At 36.3% G+C, this 21,107-nt stretch overlaps 1 protein-coding gene across 3 annotated transcripts in view; it reads right to left on the bottom strand.

Moving 5' to 3' along the window:
- Positions 1-21,107, bottom strand: part of SMOC2 (SPARC related modular calcium binding 2) — a 139,751-nt gene that overhangs the window by 57,093 nt on the left and 61,551 nt on the right. For 2 of the 3 annotated variants that reach the window (XM_068185149.1, XM_068185148.1), the window contains exons 5-7: positions 15,939-15,986; positions 11,920-12,003; positions 11,078-11,152 (exon numbers count right to left, since the gene is read on the bottom strand). In XM_068185149.1, the coding sequence (XP_068041250.1) occupies positions 11,078-11,152; positions 11,920-12,003; positions 15,939-15,986 (207 nt within the window). The remainder of the gene's footprint in view (positions 1-11,077; positions 11,153-11,919; positions 12,004-15,938; positions 15,987-21,107) is intronic. The other variant, XM_068185150.1, reaches the window with a different exon arrangement.

Consider the following 21,107-nt stretch of genomic DNA (forward strand, 5'->3'; position numbering starts at 1 on the left):
CTAAAGGGATGAACTACAGGATGTGTGACTACATTACAAGTCACTGTTCTATACTAAAGATGTTGGTGGGGAAATGGGAAGAGTGACCTTTCTAACCACTGACATTTATACTGATATTTTTGGCTTTGCTGCTTCTCTGTTTTGTCAAGTCATAGGAACTTAAAATCACATCCTAAAATGATCTTAGATTGCTATTAAAACCTGATTAGAAACTGCAAGAACAATGAAACTGTAAGTCCCTTAAGATAAGAGACAACCAAACAGGAGAGCAATGAGGTTAGCAATTTTCTCATTACCTTCTGGCAGTTTGAGATTATGATTTTAGTTGCATATTGGGAGTTTCAGGAAAATCAGAGAGGAAACAAGATCAGAAGTTACTTAAATTTCTCCTCCCCAAACTAGTTAGGCAAGTAAACAAAGAGAAAGCACCCCTACCTCCTTGCCAGCCAGAATAACTGGGCACAGGGATGATATGAAAAAGTAAGCTGCACCAGAACAGGGTGGTCATGAGCCTCTGCAACTAATCCCACCTTTGACTGTTAAAAGTCTCCATTTTATTAGAGTATGTGGATAAATTTGGTAAGCAACAGGTAAACATAACCATCAGTCTTTGCCAGTTCTTTCATCTTTTGGAATTTGCTTTAATGCAGCTGTGAAAATTTGGCCTAATGTCTGAGGGAGACACTCAACCCTTCCTATGATTTGAACTTCAACAGATCTTCAAATTCTGAACTACTTTCTTGCAAAATCTTTACCTCAGATTTTGGAGGCACTTGAAGAGTTAATTTGACTTCATAGCTCTCTGCTTCCAGGCCAAATGAGTTTGTTGCCCTGATCTAACTGGGTGGACTGGAAAATAATTCAAGGGCATTAAAAGTCACACATGTTTGAGGAATTTATGTATTTATAATGCATTCTAGTCTCACAAAAACTGCATCTAATCATTCCTTCAAATAGAGGCCAATAAAAGTTCTTTCATTTTGATAAGTTGCTTTTACTCACTGAAGAACAAAACTGGAAAGTTTAAATATCACTAAGATTTCACTGGAAAGCAATGGTACAAGGTAACTCACTGTTTAAATGGCAAGAAATAATTTTTTTCATAGCTTGTTATGACTGTAGTACAGTTGGTTGAAAAATTTTATTTTGACTGTCTGCTGGAAAACCAAGTATTGAATAAAAATATGGTTTTTATTCAAAGTATTTCTTTTTGATAGAAAAGTGAACAAAACAAAACCCCTCAACAAGCTGTTTGTATTGAACTTCACAGAGAACTACACAATACAAGATTCCTTAAGTGTCTGGGTTTATAAAATGGGGAGATAATTATGTTCTACATATACTGTCAGCCTATGGACCCAGCCCTCAAAAAAGGAAGAACTAATGAAGTTTTAAAATTACAGCTTCAACAAAGCATTATAATGTACTGTTAAGATTTTGAGCCAAAACCATTCAGCTATTTGAAGATATTTTTAATTGAACTTTTGTCTTGAAGATACACTTTTTAGATGAAAATACAAATATTTAAAAAACAAGTTCCCTAGTAAGTCATGTGTTTTCCACAGAAGACTGCATTTTTAACCAGTTTGGCATATTAAGTTTTGCCCTCTTTTTCTCTTGTGTTTTGACCAAGAGAATTTAAGATTTGAAATTTAATTTACAGCCTTAATTGTATTTAAACATAGTTTTATTTGTGGATGAGTGTAGATACTTAGCCTGCTGTTTTTAAACTAAAATAGGTATTAAAAATTGCTGAATAAAAAACAGTGGTCTGTCTCTTCAACCACTGCTTCTTCTACAGTAAAACAGAAATCTAGTGCATAGTGGAAACAATACCTAATGTTATTCCTAGGCAGTTATTCTTATGCATTGCAGAGTGCAGGGACAACATAGTGCCTAACATTTATCTGGAGCAGTCCTATTTGAGAGATGACAGAGCACAATGTACAAAGTGCAGTAAAATGTAAAGCAAGCCAGTCATAACATAATAGTTGGGGTATAGATGAGAAGATCTCGAAGTGGGTTTATGTACTTTAGCAACATAATTTGCCTACAAGAACTTCCCTCGCTCTGATGACCCTTGGTGTGGCTTTGCATGGAAAGGAGGCTCTACACTGGAAACCAACAAAAGAATCCAGTATATTGCATTAAGGACAGGGTAGGGTGAAGGATCCATGGATGACAGCATTAACCTTGGACCTTAGTAGTCCATAAAAGCAGACACTGCCGTAAAGAGTCAGACTAATGCAACAGCTTCATTGCAGATATGGGGGTGAATTCCACCCATCACACAGAAGTCATTGTAGGAGCTGAATTTCTCTTACTTTTGTACCAATTGGAGAGCACTAAAGTTAGTGATGAAGTCTCAAAAAGTTCCTGCATCACATGGCAATTTGTTACAGAATTAAGGAAAAGCCAAGAATTTTTTCTGAAAATAATTAAGCAACAGATTAACTGTAACACAAGCTGTCAGTGTCTTCAACAATTTTGTTCAGAGATACATGGCTTGGCAAATAAGAAATGTGGAATTCATATGTGATAAATCATCCAATTAAAAATCCCTCCAAATTTAAGCCAACATGACTAGCCATAACCTGATCTAGCAGGGAACATTACATGGTCCTCCCACGGTCTGTATTTCCATTAAAAACAGTCAGAACGTTTTTTGTTTTTTTTTTTTTTTTTTTTTTTTTTTTTCAGATCAAGCAGTAGAATTCCACAGTCCATATAACTGGTTTTCACTTTTTTTTCAAACAAAGCTTATTCTATTATTGGAAGGGTAGGTAGCAGGTTATTTGACTTATCCTGATAGAAGAAAAAGCTGCATCTCTGCATAGAACATGGACATTTTCTCCTAACTATCAGGTCACTGGATGATGATGGAACGCATTGCAGCTCTTACTGTTTACCCTGTTGGAAGACCTATCTTCTACATACCACCCAGCAATCATAGTACAGCCATAGCCAGAACCAGACTGTCTTGACTGAAAGTTTTATCTATTTCCTAGAAAGACTATGTCATTAAATATGATCCAGCCTAATATGTTTCTGTGCATTAACATGATTTACATGATTTGTTTTCATCTGTCACTAAAATACAGATCATTAACCTGACATTCCTCTTGGGATTTATGGACCTTATTGATGTTTTTATGATTATGCAATCTGATGTTTGGCAAACCATAGAAAGCTGTGGGTAGGTGGAGGAGTGCATTTCTGAAAACTGAAGAACTTCAAGCAGGACTGTTTTGTCATTTACTTGCTGTAGAAAGTAATGTGATATAATTAAAAATGGTCAGGAAAGATTACTATCTTTTGGCATCAAATTTTAACACATGCAGTAAAACAGAAATTATCAGCTTTGCATAAAACAGGTTATTTTTTCCCTCCCCACAGTGGGGGTCCAGTAAAGCCCTGGAACATCCTGAGGATAAAGAACATCAACTGGATGTAAAACAGAACTCTTTTTCAAATGGTTTAGAATGGGAGGGTCTTCCTCTGTAGTGGGAGGAAAAAGCTGGAAATGGCAGTGCTTGATCTTTTTTAAGGTTTTGAACTAATATGTAAAATTAAAATGAAGATAAATGAAAATCCTTGTGAAAATGATTATTAAAGATAGGACAGTTCTATAATAAGATTGATCTTGCAGCCTATGAATTAAGAATGAATCATAATATACAAGCAGTGTGGGGAGGTCTGGAAAGTTTAATCTTCTTGGATGATTCTGAAAGAATTGAAAGAAAACAGCAATTTTCCTTTACCAATTTAGGTCAAGCAAGGCAAAGCAAGGCAAGGAAAGAAAGAGAACCAGAGTATGAAAAGTGATTTTGTTCACTGGTGAAGAACATGAAAAGGTTGAAGAGTACTGTTCCCTCTTTTATAAAGGGTAAATCAAGACTAGAGTATCATTAAAAATTGCTGCTAAAAATAAGACAAAGTTCTCTATTAGGAACTAAGTCAACCATTTACTGATTTGCCCTAGTGATGTGAACATTCAGTAGGTTTTAAGTGGTGAGTTTTTCAGCTGCCAGAGGGTATCTTGCAAGCAATATTCAGTAAGAATTCTATCTAAGATTATTGTGGTTCTTGACAGAAAAAAGAACAGCAAATTAAGAAGTAAAGAGAACTACCTCCTACACTTTAGTGCATATAACAAGCTGTGACAGTGCCTCGCGGATCTCCCTCCCCAGCAATTTCTAAACAATGCCAGGTTTAGAGTAAAATACAAATCAGAAATTATAGTTCACTCTGAATAATTAAGTTCCTTCTTGAACTCTAAAGGGAACATTTAGTGAATCATCTACAAGAGTCAACCCAAAGAATCTGAGAAGACTATAAGATTGTGTTTTGGAAGTTTCCAGTCTTCATCTGAGTATTTCTTACTAAAATTCCATGCAATGCTTTTCTCTTTAACTGCCATGCACCACTTTGCTGAGAGAACAGGCCAAACAATAATTGTTCTACCAGCTCATGTCTTTCAGCACGCAAAGATTTTTACAAGGCCCAAAAGGCATATCTATGTCTAACATAAAATCTTTGGACTTGCTGTAGATGTCATGAAATAATGCTAGTGCCTTTCCTTGTGTAGGGAACCAACCTGCAGATAAGCCCAAGGTAGAAAATTCACAGTAAAAATGTCTGGACTTGAACTTGTCTAAAATTTGGCAGATACAGATTGCCCATTTGTTATGGACTGAGTTCCCATTGACAGAATCCCTGTGTTGACTTTATAGCCAGCTGGGATGTCTGAAGACATTTAAAATCAATACTTGTGCCTTCTATTCTACTTTCTTTTCTCAGTTTGAATTGACATTTTTAGGGCTTAAGCCAATTGCATTTCAGATACTTGGATTATCAAACCTCTGTGCCCAAACATTACAGATCTCCAACAGGCCGTTGTAACTTTTAGCCCATGACAATGTCAGATACTCTAGGCGTGACATGGATATACTTCAACAATTTATTACCATGCTTTTGATTTCTCCAGCTATGGCTAATGACTGCATTTACAACACAAGCAATTACCATGGTTGAGTGTGGCTCATACCTCACTAATTGTTGGAAAGAAACACTGTCTTCAGGGCTGAAATGAGCTAGTAACAAGCAAAAAGCTCCAGTTTTTCTGTGTAATTCAGTGGTTTCCAATTAATGGACCACTTCTATTCAGGCTCTTTCCCTATGAAAATCTACTTTATGAATTAATTTGAAGTCCATTTCTGAGTGTCCAATATAGGCATAATATGTTAAGAGCAAGCAGGTGTCATCCTCACTTGCCCCTACTTTAATGCCAAATACAAGCAAATTTGAGAATGGAAGATTAGCCAGGGTTCTGCAGGACAACACATGACTTCCTAGGAACCCCTGCTGAAAAAGACAGGCAACAAGCTTTTAAAATACTTTCTTCCCCTCTTGCCTATGTTCATTCCTCACTTTTTTATGACATCCATTTTGATTTCCTTCTGTTATAATTGGTTTCATATCTCAAATCTCCACATTGTGAAATAAGCCTAATTCAAAATACTTCTAGAAAACTTCTAACTATTTTGTAATAGATATGTAAGTGGAAATGTTCAACTGGATATTAATTTTTCCTTGCTAGCTCACACAACTTCAACTGCAAGTAATTTATCTTCAGTGAACACTAAAAGCAACATCTGGAAAATGCAACAATTAATGAGAATAAATAAAAAGTCACTCAGCTGTTACACAGTTTTCTGTCTCTAGGTTATTAATTTTCCTATGCTTAGAAAGGAATGGCTCTTAGAATTGATGTAATTGGGCACATGAACTCTTACAGAAAGACAATGGGTTTTTGGGGTGTTTTTTATGCAAGTTTTTTTAACTTTAGGACTGACTTTTGTCAGGATAGGCAAAACAGTAAGAAGTTGGTCAGGTTGCATTTGGAATGAACATGAGCATCAGAGTATGGAACAAGGTTTGTCTTGGTCCTTTCAGGAGGTGACTTTCAGGGAATGATCAATGGTCCAGGATACCACTGGAACAATTGCCTCTGAGAAACAAAACAAGCAAGCTAACAAGACAGAAAGCTCATTGACAACCAACATAGTTTCCATGTGAGAAAAAGTCTAATGTACAAATGTTTGAAGCTGTCAGATGACACAGCAATAAAAAATACATTCACCTCTTAGAATGTCACTCTGTCATATTAATCAGCCTCACAGGCATACTTTGCCAACAGATTCAGACTATACAGACCGATAAATGCAACCAGCTATTTTGTATAGATACAGACACATAATTATCACATTAGATTTCATTATTTTAGTCTATTGAGAAGGTATTCTCAGCAGACATTATACCAACTGTTTTCATTTGCATTTGCAGCCAGTCTATAATACATTGCTGTATGTGCACATCAGTGTTTTCCCAGATGGTGTTTTGAGAAAGAAACTCCTGTTGGATCGAACTCTCTGGGACTAATTGATAAAATCTTGCAACAGATTTTTTAAGTCCTGAAAATGATAGTCTGTTGCAAAAAGGCAGAAATAAAACACTACTCCATTGTGCCAGAAAATTTAAAAAAACTACGTATACCTTTCACATGCACATAGGTGAAGTAAAAAACTATGATGATGATGATTCTACATTACCAGAATATCCAGATAAAGGGGTTGAAATCTGGACACTCCTGAAATCATGAAAACCATAGTTTGAGGAGACAATTCTGTTTTCGGATTCTTCGTTCTGGAGAAAAAATGTCATAATCACATAAACCTGACCCTGCCTCAGAAGCCTTAATGGCAGATCAGGATTTTCTCTGGGTCAGCCCTATTTTATGATGGATTATGTATGGCTTGTCCACTGGCACCTGCTTAAAGCATATAAGCATAAAGATGGCAGAAATCACGGAGCTGGCAAAACTGCATCACGTGCTTGTGTGGTTCAGATGAAATGTGAACTACTGGGTCGACAAAGAAAGGCAACAATGTCTTCCTCTCTTCTATTTTGGTCATACTGGTCATACTGGATCATCAACACAATAAACACCAGCTTTACAACCCCTTTACAACGCTCATTAAATACAACAAATGTATGACCAATGAAAATATAAATATTTAGAGCTTAGATACTATTACATCTTTACAGAAACAGATAAAAGTATTATAATAAGAGAATAGAACCAAATAGTAAATAGGTGAAACTGTACTGTATTTTAGCCACTAGAAATAATATTCAAACATTTTTTATCTTGAATTAAATCATCACCAGAATTTCTAAGGTCTTTAAGTACCTATATATTACAGGTTATGAATGACTTTTTCTTTCCTGTATTTGCAAAATTAATGAAATTTTACACTAAGTATGGTTTATTCTGTGGTGTACAGATTCTACTGAGAAATTACTGAGTAGTTTAAGAACCTTTTTGAACATTAAAAATGTTATCAGTTAAACTCACCCTATTTATTTCTCAGGAAAATGCTCCCACAACAGACTATTTGAAAATAATGGTTCTCAAATTCAAGCTAACAAAATGAATTTGAAGTTTCACTGGACATTGTGAAAAGAATTAAACTACACTTTCTTTGTCTATACTCACACACGAAAAATGGTGTCCAACCTCTGAAAAACATCATACTGTGTTTCCAAGAATCCCACAGGGATATAAACTGCTGATAGGGCAGATGTAGCAAGGAGAACCTAAGAGATTTACAGTCCATTCTGAGCTATCTTCAGGGGACTGGATGTTCCCTGTTAGGTGATGGGAAAGCATCTGCACTGTCTTCTCCACTCACGTAGTACCTGGATTTCCAACTGATACCGGTGTGGGACTAAGTTCACCTAAAGTACAGATACCTTCATATCAGCTACAGATCTAAACTAGCCACTGTCCCTAATTCCTAGCAGGAATTTAGACCCTGAGTTCACAGACACACAGCAGAGTAGGCTGCTGCATTTTGATGTCTTAGTCAGAATCCATGTAGTCCCTTGTTCAATGTTTTCTGTTTATTTTCTATAGCTGTTGGTAAAATTCTTACTTCTGTCAGTCTGATATGGCAAATGTGCAATATTTTTTGTGAAATGGAGAAAGAAATGAGGAGCATGGGGGTAGTCATAAAATATTTACAAAGACACTGTGACATATGCATAAAATATCTCAGCAAAACCTATTTTAGCAATGAGATGAATACTCTAGTCTAAGTATGGAAAGAAAAAGTATTTTGGAAATCATCTTAAATGTACCAAAAGAGCTATTGAGATGTTTTTACTCAAATCAGCCACTCTAAACAGAGCTATTGTAACATAATCCAGTGTTGATGGAATTTTTGCCAGGAGTAAAATTTTGTTTTCAAAAACTAATAGGTTAAATACCACTCCACAAATGCCTTAAGTGAAGGCAAAGGCCTATTTCTCTGAGCCAACAAAAAGAACATACACTGGAAGGCATTATAGAACATGGATATATAATCCACTAATTTCATGCCTCACAACTGTGAGTCTTGCAAATGCCATTACTCTGTGCTAAATTAATTTAGGCTCATTCAGTCAAATGAATGCACTGGAGAACTAATATAAACTAGAATTTCCTGAGCCATTATTTCCTATCTTCCAAAACCTAAAATAGTTTATGCTGATTTTACTGGCTAATTGTAACTGGCAGGTCATTTGCAGAATAGCAAAAGCAAACCACTTCATGAGGGGTTAAACCAATTTAATGTATTAATTTGTGACCTGAACTCACAAAAACTTTCTCCTAAGGAGATTGATTTCTCAGCTCAAGACAAATTAGTAGATGACATGTTGATCATGATATATTAGAACATATATTCAAGTAAAAACTAGCAAGAAGAAAGCAGTACAGACTAAAAATAGTAAGTTGTTAAATAGGATGTTTGCATCTTGCCTGAAATTTTTAGTCTTGTCTTTTTTTTTAGTTATGTTCTATAGGCAGGGCTAGATGATAGTGTCATTTGCACCTCAAGAATTTCTTTGACAGCACTAGGATTACTATAGAAAAACAATGGAAAATCTAGCCCATTATTAATAATAATAAGCCCATTAAACAAGCCCATTCTGAATAAATTTGGCTCCATGTTTTGTTTTATAAACACAGTTCCTATGCAGAGATAAATTTTCCTCATTTTCCTCAGACAAGCTTTCTGATGTTTGCATGACCAAGTCTGAATCAGAGTTTACTAAGCTAACTGAGTGAAGAAGACAACTATATTTATCCTTTATATTGAAGCCTGGAAGTGGGAAGATGGCAAGTTTACAATCCACTGGATTCAGTGGCAAGGTCTTTCCTGCTCTGTACACTTAACAGTCTGGAATTGATTCTCTGTGGATGTTCCCAAAAGCCTTGGCACCACTCTGAGAGGAAATAAGGGAAAAATCTTACTCTTTTTTTTTTTTTCCCAAGACCTTAAAAACCTGCCTACAACAATCAGTGAGGACACTGTTTTTAGCAACTGGATTCACCTTGATTGATTACGTCAATCTGGCACATCAGATATAGCTATACATTACAGAAAGGTTTGCTGCATAGTACCTCCTGAAGTAATTCTGCCAGCCTGGGTATGGCACCACCATCGAGAGCAAGTCCAGTTAGCAAATCTAACACAATCATGCTTTTGATGATGGGCTAGGAGTCACACTACTCCTAGTTTGCTAGGAGGCAAACTACGCTTCTGGTTCCTCCTCTCTTGTAAATGTGTTTTTAGATGGACTGGAGGTTACCAGTTCCCAGAAATGAACCCACCTTTTTAATTTTGTTTCTGTGTGTCCACTTGTGTGTGTGTGTCTGTGTGTGTGTGTGTGTGTGTGTGTGTTTGAGTGTGTTGAATCTTTGGCAGCTACACTGCAATCTCAAGAAGTCTTACTTTAGTCTCTAGCACTGTAAAAATTAAACAAACTCTCCTAACAGTGACAAATTTCTACAGACATATTTTATACTACAGAAATCCCAAAGGAGTTCTGTTCTTGCCTACACTGACTAAAGAAATGAAAAATTAAATCTCAAGCATGAAAAGTATTTGCTTCAAGCCCTCGCCTACACTGTTTAAGGTCCTTCCCTTAAGTACCTACTGTAAAGTCAAGGAGAGAAAAAATTATTAATAATTATTGTACTGATGATAAAAATAGCTTGTATAAAGGAATCTTTAAAACTTTTAGCATCTTGCTTTCTTTCTTATGATGATTGTTTGTCTTCTCTAAATGCTCTCGGCCCTCAATTCAGTAAAATACTTAAGCACAGTACTTAATGTCAAGCATAACCTCAATTTCTACTGTATTTGAAGCGTGGTTTGGGGTGATTTACTGAATCATACCCTATATCAATAATGTTTCCTTTCAAACTATACATTTTTCCACAGAAATGGAAACCAGGAAGATTCTCTAAAGTTTATCCCACTGAAAGGAAGAAGCAATGAGAAAGGCATCAAAATTCATCATCCACCAAAGCACTGAATTTATCTGAATATCAGAGACTTCAGTCTTAGGACATTAACCTGACATTCCTAGTCCAGGTTTAAAGAGCTCAATTCTAAACAGTGATGAAAATAAGTAAAGTCAGAATTCCACGATTATTTTTTAAAAAGCAACCTAATTAATTCATACCAAATCAGTGATCAGTTTATAAATAGTAGGAGACTGATGTAGCAAAAAGCAAGTAACACTGTCTTTCCAATTCCTGCTCACTGAAAACTGGCTTCTGATGGGAGTTTGCTTCTTTTCAAGTTTGCCTCCTAAGGTTTACCACCAAAAAAATGTACCCCACACTGTTGTTTTACAAGCCCCTTCTTGCTACATATCACCAAAAAAATAAGCATATAACAAAGAAGATAATTAAAAAGACTGTAAAAAAATAAATGTCTAGCCCACTAACAGATGCAAACAGGTGTGAGCCAGAGACTGTAATGGACTAATATAATTTTAGCCAAATAAAGCCTGGCCAAAATACTTCTCTCTAAAGAAACATATGATGCATGAACTTAGTAAATCATCACCATGCAAATCATTAAGGCACTATCCACGAGAGTGGAAGAATGATGGTTATTAAAATGGTTCATGCATATCTTCAGGGGAGCTTTGCAAAGTAAGGATGACCTACGTTTCTTACCTGAGCTTTTATTGGTTTTGTTCTGCCTACTCTTTACTTGCTCAGTCCATAAGGTAGGATAACGAGAAGCTATATCTAAGAAAAAAAAGGGCAACAGAAAATACTTTATAAATGTTAACATTTTCAAAAGTTATTAGCAACTGAATAGTATGTGGCTAGTTTTAAAGAAACATGGATCTTGAAAAAAGGCCACATTGGTTTATATTAGGGCAGTTAAGACTATCATTAATGCAAAGGCTTGAATAGTCCTTTCCTTATTCTATTTGTACAGAAGATTGAAATAACTATTTTTAGATGAAAATTATGTTTAATTAAAATAAAAATGTCCTACTCTGGACTCAAAATATATAATGGCTGCAGACCCAAATACTGCAAGATTAGCGGTGAGTGACAAGGCAGCCATAATACAGGACTATTATTGCTTATTTAATGGCAATTCATTTCTCCAGAGGCAAATAAGCCTCACGAAACATCAGCCTTTACAGTGATATTACTCTTCATTATGCAGAGGATAGAAGTAACCCTTTCACTTGTTCACTTGAACACAGAGTTTTAATCTGCACTTTGGCTCAAGTTTAAAACCTGTGTCTGCCCTCAGTCATGACAACTAAAATTGCTGATGTTCATCTCTGCACACAAAGTCTCATCTCCAGATTATCATACAAAATTCGCTGCCTGTAAGACTCTGTTGTGTTTGTCTTTGTTGTTCCTAAAAAAGAACAGATGTTTGCAATTTCTTGCAACTACCCCAGCAGTTGTATATACTCCTAGGATGGCATTTTGGGTTGTAGAATACAGTCCATAAATGCACAGTTTAATACCACACTGTTAAATTCACTCACCTTCTTCGTCACCTTGAGGCTGAGTCTCCAGCGCGGGAGCTGAGGCATCATCTGAATTCAGAATGGAAAAGATTTGCAAGGAGACTACAATTATGAGAGTAAGCTAAATAAGTGTACATACATGATTGAAAATAATGATTTGCACATAGCCCCGGCCAGTAAACAATAATTTAAACATTCTTTATAGGCAGTACACAGCACAGATTTATTACATATACAGACTATGTTTTATGAATGGATGGGGTTTGAGGTTATGGATGGTGAATTTATTGTAAGTTCTTTGGTGATGCATGAAGTGATCAGGTTGCCCTCTGGAGTATAATTATTCACTTCTAATGCTGCACACTGATACCTGTAGATTATAACTGAAAAATCACCATTTCTAAAGAAATAATTAGATAAATTTATAGAAGAAGTGAGACCTGTAAAAGCAAAAACAGTCTGGAGGGAATGAGTGGCTGCAGACACCTTAAAATTAAAGGGTTTTTAAAGCACAGTAGGATCTATTTAGGAATCAAGTTGATTTACAAGTAAGATTCACAGATTATATAACCAGAATATTGTTTGCACAACTGTTATCCTCTGGTCAGCATTCTCCATCCACCCACTACCAAGCATTACTGAAAGAAATGATGGAGGGAAAATTACAGAAATGACAAGAAGATGTGAGTCATTTTAGGTTCAGTAAAACACTGTGGACATAGTGCTGGAAAAGAAAAATTAAACATAAAAAACTATTTAGACAAGCTTTTGCTAAACAGAGTGGTACTGAAGACCCATCTTTACTTTATTATGTTTTTGTTATTTAAAACTATTGCAGATGTGGGGTAAATATGACTCAGGAGGCCATGCTAGTACATATTTTCCAGTCATATTTTCCTGTGGCATGGAGCTAACTCCAAGACCAAGGTGTACTGCAGTAAACAGCATCTTCCGTGCAAAGGTTTTATTACTATTTCTTGCAGTTTCACAAGTGGATGTCAGAACAGAATAGTTTCCAGATTGTTTTCTTGGCATTTTCATGGAAGACAGAATCAAAGGTAACTGAGAAGCTGCTTCTGGCATATAGCCTTACCTGGGTAACAAAGAAGCAGCAGCTTTTAGGCTAACACACTGTCTTTTTCCTTTCCTTCCTTCTAGTGCAATTCCAAGAGTCTCCTGTTCTCTTTGCTATTACCATCACTGTATGGGGTATTTTTAAGTCTGTGTTGTCTTTAAATCATGCAAAAGGTTTGGGGTCACTCTGACCTTTGCCTCTAAGGGCAACAGTCTAGGTCACAGCAAATACAGATACCAAGCAGGTATTGATAGCAGGTAAAACCAAATTTCCAGCCATGGAATAGTGATCTTTATACAAAACCAAAGCAGCAGCAATGGGAGCTTATTTTCAATACAAAATTATCTAACCAAGGCATAAGATTTCTTTTAAGAGTGCTCATTCTTCATGTCCACACAATGTCAGGATTCTTTGCTCCAAAGCTATGAAAGTGTCACTCCTCATTAGTTTTGCTGGCATTTTTGTGGTGTCCTCTGGGTGGTGGAATAAGACCATTGATTAATTTCAGAGTGGCCGTGAAGCGTCCTGGTGTACTGAAAATCAAGATACATATTTAGATCATTAATCAGTATGTGATTCAGGAAACCCAGTATTTCAGAAGGTAACTTATGGTAGGCAGATATTACCCAGAGCCAAGCCAGAAATTGGGTCTGCATTTAAATTACACTTTTCTAATTATTTTTTGGTACACAATTTCAGTTTGTGACACATTTAATCTTATGCAATTACCTGAAATTCAGCATAATGCTGCAACTCAGTGATAATCAGCCCAATCAAAATTAGGCTCCTGAACTTTGCTTTTTAAATGCAAAGCAGCATTTAAAACAGTTTTGGTGTTGCTGCTGTTGTAATAAAACATATGTTTAACAGCTGATATGAATTAGATATCTCACAGATCTATTGTAAAATTCTTTCTGGCTGGCAGAAAGAATGCATACCAGTCCATATATTTAAACATAAACCTGGTTAAATTCTGTTTGCTGTCACAATTCTGTTACCAAGAACACAGTCCTGCAGTCAGTTAAGAATCAGTAAAAAGGGATGTGATCCCAACTCTGAAACCTGTGCTTTTCAGAGTATAAATATTTTCCTTGGATAGAAGGAAGAACTGTGGAGCCAGAGAACATACTTAAGGGAATATATTTGAAGCTTCATTTCTGTTCCGTTTAATGTTTAAATTTACAAACATACTAGCAAAGCCCCTGATCTCCAACACCTGCAGCTGGAAGTTTTCTTTCCATATTAGAATACCCAGAGAAAGCAAGGTGCACAAGTACAACAGATATGGCTTACCAGTTCCATATCTGTGAGACATCTTGAAAGAGGAGACTGTCTCAAGTTAAGTCTATGCTGTCTTTTGAGGAGAGTCCTCAAGAACACACCTTGCAGGTCTGAAGCATGTCCTGTGGAGCGCTGAGTACACTGTGAACCAGCCTAAGTTTGCTGGGCTACAGTATGGGCAGACACTCCTGGTTACTCCACAGGAACACGCAGAGGAAGGAGGAGCAGAGAGTGTTATGGTTGTTGCAAAAACTACTACGGTGCCCTTGCAAGCTGAGCTACAAAATATGTTTTACTACACTGGCTGTGAAGCTGAAGCACAGCTCCTTAACTCAGATGTATGGTCCTGGTCCCTACTCTGTGAGAGTCCCTAAAGAATTTGGGATGTGTACTTTATTTAAAGAATAAGGCAGTGACCATCTGGAAGAAGGGTCAGGAGAGGAAGACAGCAGCATTTGAGAAGAAGCAGGGACCACCTAGGAACCAGGTCATAAGTCTTTAATGCTGCAGGCTTGTGCTGGAGAACAAAAACCAGGCATGAGTAAAATGCATGTAACGTAAGACACAAATAGATGTGGTAAGAAGAGAGATTTGATAAACTGTGTTCATTTCCTTGTTCTATGACTGTTCATTCAGGGTTCAGTAGTTCAGCCATCACAGCCACAAACAAAAATAAAGGATACCAGTCAAGTTTTATATATGGAAGAGTTCACTCGGTTCAAAGCTGAAAATGAAAGTCCAGACCTGAAGAAAATGGGCAATCTAAGGTTAGTGGAACCCGCAATTTGTCTGGAAATACCTGAAGGACCAATTTTCCAGTACTTTGTAATTATTAGCCTTAAAGAAATAGTGATTCTTTTAGCCTAACAGCACTATAGTTTATTTAAAAGTTAGGTTTATTGCAATGCTGCAAAAGCACCTGTAAAAAAATTCAGTTATATTTGCCATGCACCAAACAGACAGGCATTAACATTAGAACAAAAGTGAGTAACTTCTTTAAAATTAATTTATGCAGTGTAACTGATGGAAATATTTAGTACATTGTTTTCAGCTGAATCTAAAATTCTTTCAAGTGTTGGGGGAGTGTAAACTTTAATTTTGTTTAGAGCATAGACACCTCATTCATTTTAGTCTACCAGCTATGTCATATTCACATCAGATTTTGTTCTGCCAAAAAGATAAATATCATGACCTATATCAAAAAACAACAATCTTCTGGCCATAAATATAAGCCATCAGATGAATTAATCACAATATAAAGCCAGGTGCTGGGTCCAAGATGACTCAAGCACTGATTGCTATGGAAATAAAGTGAGAACTCCAATTCCCAAGATTTTGGGACTGCAGAATGCTGTGTCCCAAGAAAAAGCAAAAAGTATGGGAAAATATTTCAGGGTATAGAATTGGGAAGGAAAGTTGTTGTCCAAACAGCACTGAATTGCAAATTCTATAGGACTGAGACTAGAAAAATATAGTGTCTATGCATACATATATATATATGTATGTTTATACTTATGCCTGCAATGCAAAATATAAAATTAATAGCATACATGCATATATATTACACATGCAGCTACAATACATCACAAATTTATATTGATAATTTTAATATATGGAAAACCACAGTAGTGTCTCCCACAGATATTTTAGTTTCTTTTTAAAGGCCAACTAAGATATTTACCTGTTTTGCCTGCACCTTCTCGTTGTGGCAGCTTCTCACTCACTGAACCTACAATTGGAAAAAGGAATTAACCAGAAAAATATTGTTTTCACTTCTAATATGCCATCTAAGAAACACAGTTCTGCTTTAATGATTCATTTTTGTATATTACAGCAATAAATATCAGCAAATTCTTCCTTTTCAAACCAAAGGTTTTAGCTTTGCCTGAACTCTGCATTTGTGCACAATCCATACACTGCCAGACTCCACTTCTTGGCCAACACAAGACCTGAGAAAGAGGTAGCATTAAACACCACATAGACACAAGTCCATGAACATGCTCATGTGCTGCAGGATGACCCTTTCCCTTCCCCACTGCCCCAGCAAGGACAGGTTCTGCAGGAAGGAGCATCACCCCAGAACCACTCCCTTGGTGCCCCTCGTACAGGGCAGCTCTGTCCCTCTGCTCAGTTTTGCCCTCACACCTCAGATGCTCTGAGAGGCTTTTTCAGCCTCTAGGCCAGCCCTGGCTCAGATTAAAAACTGTCCTTTTCTGCTTTAAAGGCCTCACACAAAACCTTGTGGAAACCCTATGCTGGTGCGGCAAAGTGGCTGTGTGCTGGGGAGAACACAGAGCCTTATTCTGAGCCTGAGCCTGAGCCTGAGCTGGGTTTACAGCTCATCCCCAGAGCTGTGGCCCTTGGGAGAAGAGATAGTAGGGGTGAGAAGGGAGTCAAGAAGATTGCAAGATATGGGTTTTAACTTATAATATAATAAGTTTTATTTATATATAAGTCTGTATTGTAACTTATTCTACCAGCCTGGACTCCAACCCAATGCAGAATCCAGCCTTGCTTTCAAGCCATCAAGAAATGGAGAAACCTCTAATTTTCTTAGTAGTTTTTCAAGGGGGCACTCGTCCTTAGGGTTTAAAATATAAATCCTTCCTTATTTCTTGCTTATGTGCCATTTCCATTTTTATTATTCTAATTACTAGACACTTTTTAACAATTTATCTGTCTCTGCTGCATTGAAAACCACCTTTAAAAGTGGTATTTTTCTCTCTGAAGAGCCATATGGAGTGATCAAATCTTAAAAATACAGTCTTTCCATTCTTACAATACAGTCTCTTCTTTACACACACCTGCTAAAATGAAATGAAAAACATACCAAAAATCCTCTCATCTGACACATCTGACAGATGTTTGTATGTATTTGAAATAATTTAGCTGCCTTAATTATCTTAATTTAAGTTATTGAAATAACTACAATCACAGTGTTTAGAAAAAATAAAGGAAACCCAAACCTTGAAGCACAATACTTGTGTTCTAAAAGGACAATTTAAATAAGAGAACCCACTAAATCACAGGCCTTGCTCATCATACTGAAGTGATGGTTACTTCAGCAGGAAGTTTAGACAAGGAGTCTGCCAGAGGGGAGATGCCTAACATTACAAATCAGCCCTGCTGATTTTAAAGCCTCCATAAAAGAATACATGGCATTGCAGCCAAGATAGTAACCTTCTGATGGATCCAGCTCTTAATACAGCTTTATATATCCAGATTACAACTTTATAAATTCATATTAAAATATTCTTGTTTAGACTTGTTTCCTTTTATGGCAATAGTGTATTTTAATGTATTTTCATTATATTATGTTTGAATCACCAGAAACTGAATAAACTTAGTGATGCATCAGTATTAACTGAGGCAAGAAAAAGAAAGCCACTATCATTGTAGGAATTATATCCAAGGGTGCTTGGGATAGCTTGCTCTAAATGGGCTCCAATACTAATCCATGTTGATCCCTCTGAAAAAGAGGCAGATTTTGTATGTATGCTGAAGCCAGAAGATCTGAGTTTTTGGTGCTTGGCTTGCATTTGATAAAAGGCTCAGCTTGAACTCAAATAAGATGTTCCAGCTTTCGGAAGTACTACATACAAAATTACAGGTTTTTCTAATTGCACTAAATAGCAGTGATCCAATCTTTCCTCAAATTTCATCCAGCTACTATTAACTCTGTAGTTTCTGAATTTCATTTTGGTTCACAGGCTTATAATTATAATTTCCTTGCAAACCCAGATACTTTAGGCCCGAATCACAGTAACACGAGCATTTTAAACAGACTTTTCATTTGTGAGTAGAAATGATGTCTCAGCAGGGAGAATGTGTGTGATGAACTGCTACTGATACTCATTCTGCTCCAGTTTGGCACCAGTGTTGTCTCTCTATGTACATTAGAACGATTAGTATAAAATGAGCTCATTTTATACATAAGTAATTGAACACATTGGTAAAATTTATATAATATCCCACATCTTAAACTAAAAGCAGAAAAATTTTTTCCAAATGCATTCACATTACTTCATCTATATGAGAAACGGTGAGAATGACTAAAGTCTGGGAGAATTGATTTTTTTTTTACCCTAAATTTTCATGAAAAATTAATGGATGGAGGAAGAGAGTGGCATTAACTAGTACGAAAAACTAACACAATCATACTGAATCTAATTTCAGGAAGAAACTGGATTAATTCTATGAAAATTAGGTTTACTGGGCTAACATTAATTTTTTTAATAGTCTTAAGAAGTCAACAATAATATTCACAGAATTTCCTGTAAAAGAAGACCTGTGCCTTTCATATAGTTCCATCTGAAATTTTCAGTTTATGCAGCATAAACTTTTCTTGTTGCCTTCAAATTTGAGGTAAGGAGTTACTGAGTTTGTATCTTTTTTTTACCATTTCCTGCATATATTTAAGGTAGAAGCACTTCTAGCTGAAGTGGTGATAGGAAGTTGCATTTGCAAATTTTTAGGAAATTGTGTCTTCAATATCAAGATGAATCTCCACATTTACAGCTAGGCAGGAAACAAAACCAACTTATAACATCTAAAAGTTAGGCAATGCAACTGGCTTCCCAGTTTTTAGTACACTGTAAGGAACCAAATCACCACATAAATAAATATCCTTATGGAATGATGGAGGATGAGGAGGGATATTAGATTCAGCAGCATTTACTTTAAGAGGAAGAATTTAGCACCATTCAAGCTTGTACACTTGGTTAGCCATCTATCTATTTATGATTCTGATTTTTTTTTTAAACACAGACATAGTCATGCCTTAGTTTATTGTAAGCCCCACAGTTCCATCCAATTTTACTCTAACATCATCTGAGGCACAATAAATCTTCCAGGAATGTGATGTGATTTTTGTGGTTTTTGATTTTAGCACATCCATTTTCTATAATTCTGATCATATGGGACTGGGCTATTAAAAAAAAAAAAAAAAGGTGAAAACCTATTATTATCTAGTTTAGATAATGATTTCTGATCTCCTGTTAGAGAAGACTTAATATGGAATCACTGAATGCAGATATCAGGAAAGGTAAACTCCCCCAACCATTCCTATCTCACCTACGGTTGTGTCTGACTGTGTATGTATAGGCAAAGAACTGTGTATGAGGACTAAATATCTACATGACTCAAGGATGGATATTTTTCTCCAGCTAATGAAAACAATTTAATGTAAACTTTGAAAGTTCATTGCCTCCCAATATACATTTTTGCCATCATATTATGTGATCACAATACTATTGTAGAAGAGTTCTGAATTTCTAAAGGTACTTACTTGTATTTTGGCCATAAAAGATGATCATACCATCTTAATCAAAAGGAAGCAAAACTACTTCACAGAAGAATAAAATATGTCTCCATACTTCCACAATCTCACTGGCAGGAGCCCAGCATATTTAATAGGGCATAAACCCCCTACAACAAGCAAAGTCTGTGTCTTCCAACGATAATATAACACCTGCTTCTCAACTTCTGCCCCATTTCTCAGGACTCCCTGCTTATGGAATTTCTGTAGTTCCCTGCAGTGCTGATAACAGAGATGGAGAGTTGTAAAAATGTCCTTTTTTTTATGTCTGGTGCTCTTTAGTGAAAGTACTGGGAGACATGAATCATTTTTAAGGAGCTTTCTTTTTAATGCCATCATGGGAATCTGTTTGATTTACTGTCCCTCTCACCATTGCTCCTGCAAGTCTATTTTCATGGAGTGGAACAGCATTTTGAGATTTATCATGTGTGTCTTAGCAGTACCAAATGTTGATGTGGGAAAAGCTGAAAAGGATGGAAGAAGAACTTCTTTCAGGTAAAGACATAGTAATTAAAGCAAAGGTTTACATAAAACAGTTGGAAAGTCCTGCATTTTTAATGTTGTTTATGACCTTCATCCTTCCATATTTTATGTTTCTTGCACAAAAGGCAGCTTAAATAAGAGCAAGAACAAGTCAATGAGCAAAAAATGGCTCAGGCAACTGTTGCTGATACATAAAAAATACATATGGGACACTTTTTGGACCTGAGATAACTTTAGGAAACACCACGTTATTCAGCTAACCAACCTTAACAGTTAGGGAAATGTTGAGGTTGTTTTGCATATCCAGTATCACACAGTAAATGGGAAGCATGGATAGGGGTTGGAATTGCTAAACCAAACTCCTAACTGCCCATTCTAAATTCTGTTCCATATTTCCTCTATTGAAATTCAAGTTCTTCCAGACTGCCATGTTCTTCTTTCTTATTTCCAGGCATTCATCAAAGGTAGTTCCACTGGGGGGAAATGAAAGGCAAGAAATTATCCCATCATTTCAGATCAGCACAGTTGATTAGAAATGTATTTGAACCTTATCTGAAGTTGCTGAAGAACTAACCTAGAACTGAAAATTAACTGAATATTTTCATTATAGCAAAAAAAAATTCATACATTCCATGGTAGCACATTACCTGTAAGAAAATCATTAGAAAAGTATCTTAATTGTCTGTACAAATTTTCCTCTAAAGGAAAAAGGTGGCAAAAGTGATTTTGGGAGGAAAAGGTATGGTACAGGCAAACTTAGAAATTTGCATAAATGTTTTTGAAATCCATATAGCATCCAGCCTACAGAATACAAAGAAGCATTGAGAATAGAGAAACATGTCAGTGTCAGGATGCCACCACTGCAGGAGATCTGCCTGCATGTCAGAAATAGCAAGGCCATTCCTGCATCAAGGCTAGCAAGACACAGTGTATTGGACTAAAAAGGGACAACAGTATTGGCATCTCTGTAATACTAGTTGAAACAGGAATATATCTACACAACTTCAGTCGACCCACTGAAGTTTTGGTTATAATTCCTGTGCATAGTTG

Source organism: Anomalospiza imberbis, chromosome 3 (genome assembly GCF_031753505.1).
Source record: "Anomalospiza imberbis isolate Cuckoo-Finch-1a 21T00152 chromosome 3, ASM3175350v1, whole genome shotgun sequence".
NCBI classification, from domain to species: Eukaryota; Metazoa; Chordata; class Aves; order Passeriformes; family Viduidae; genus Anomalospiza; species Anomalospiza imberbis.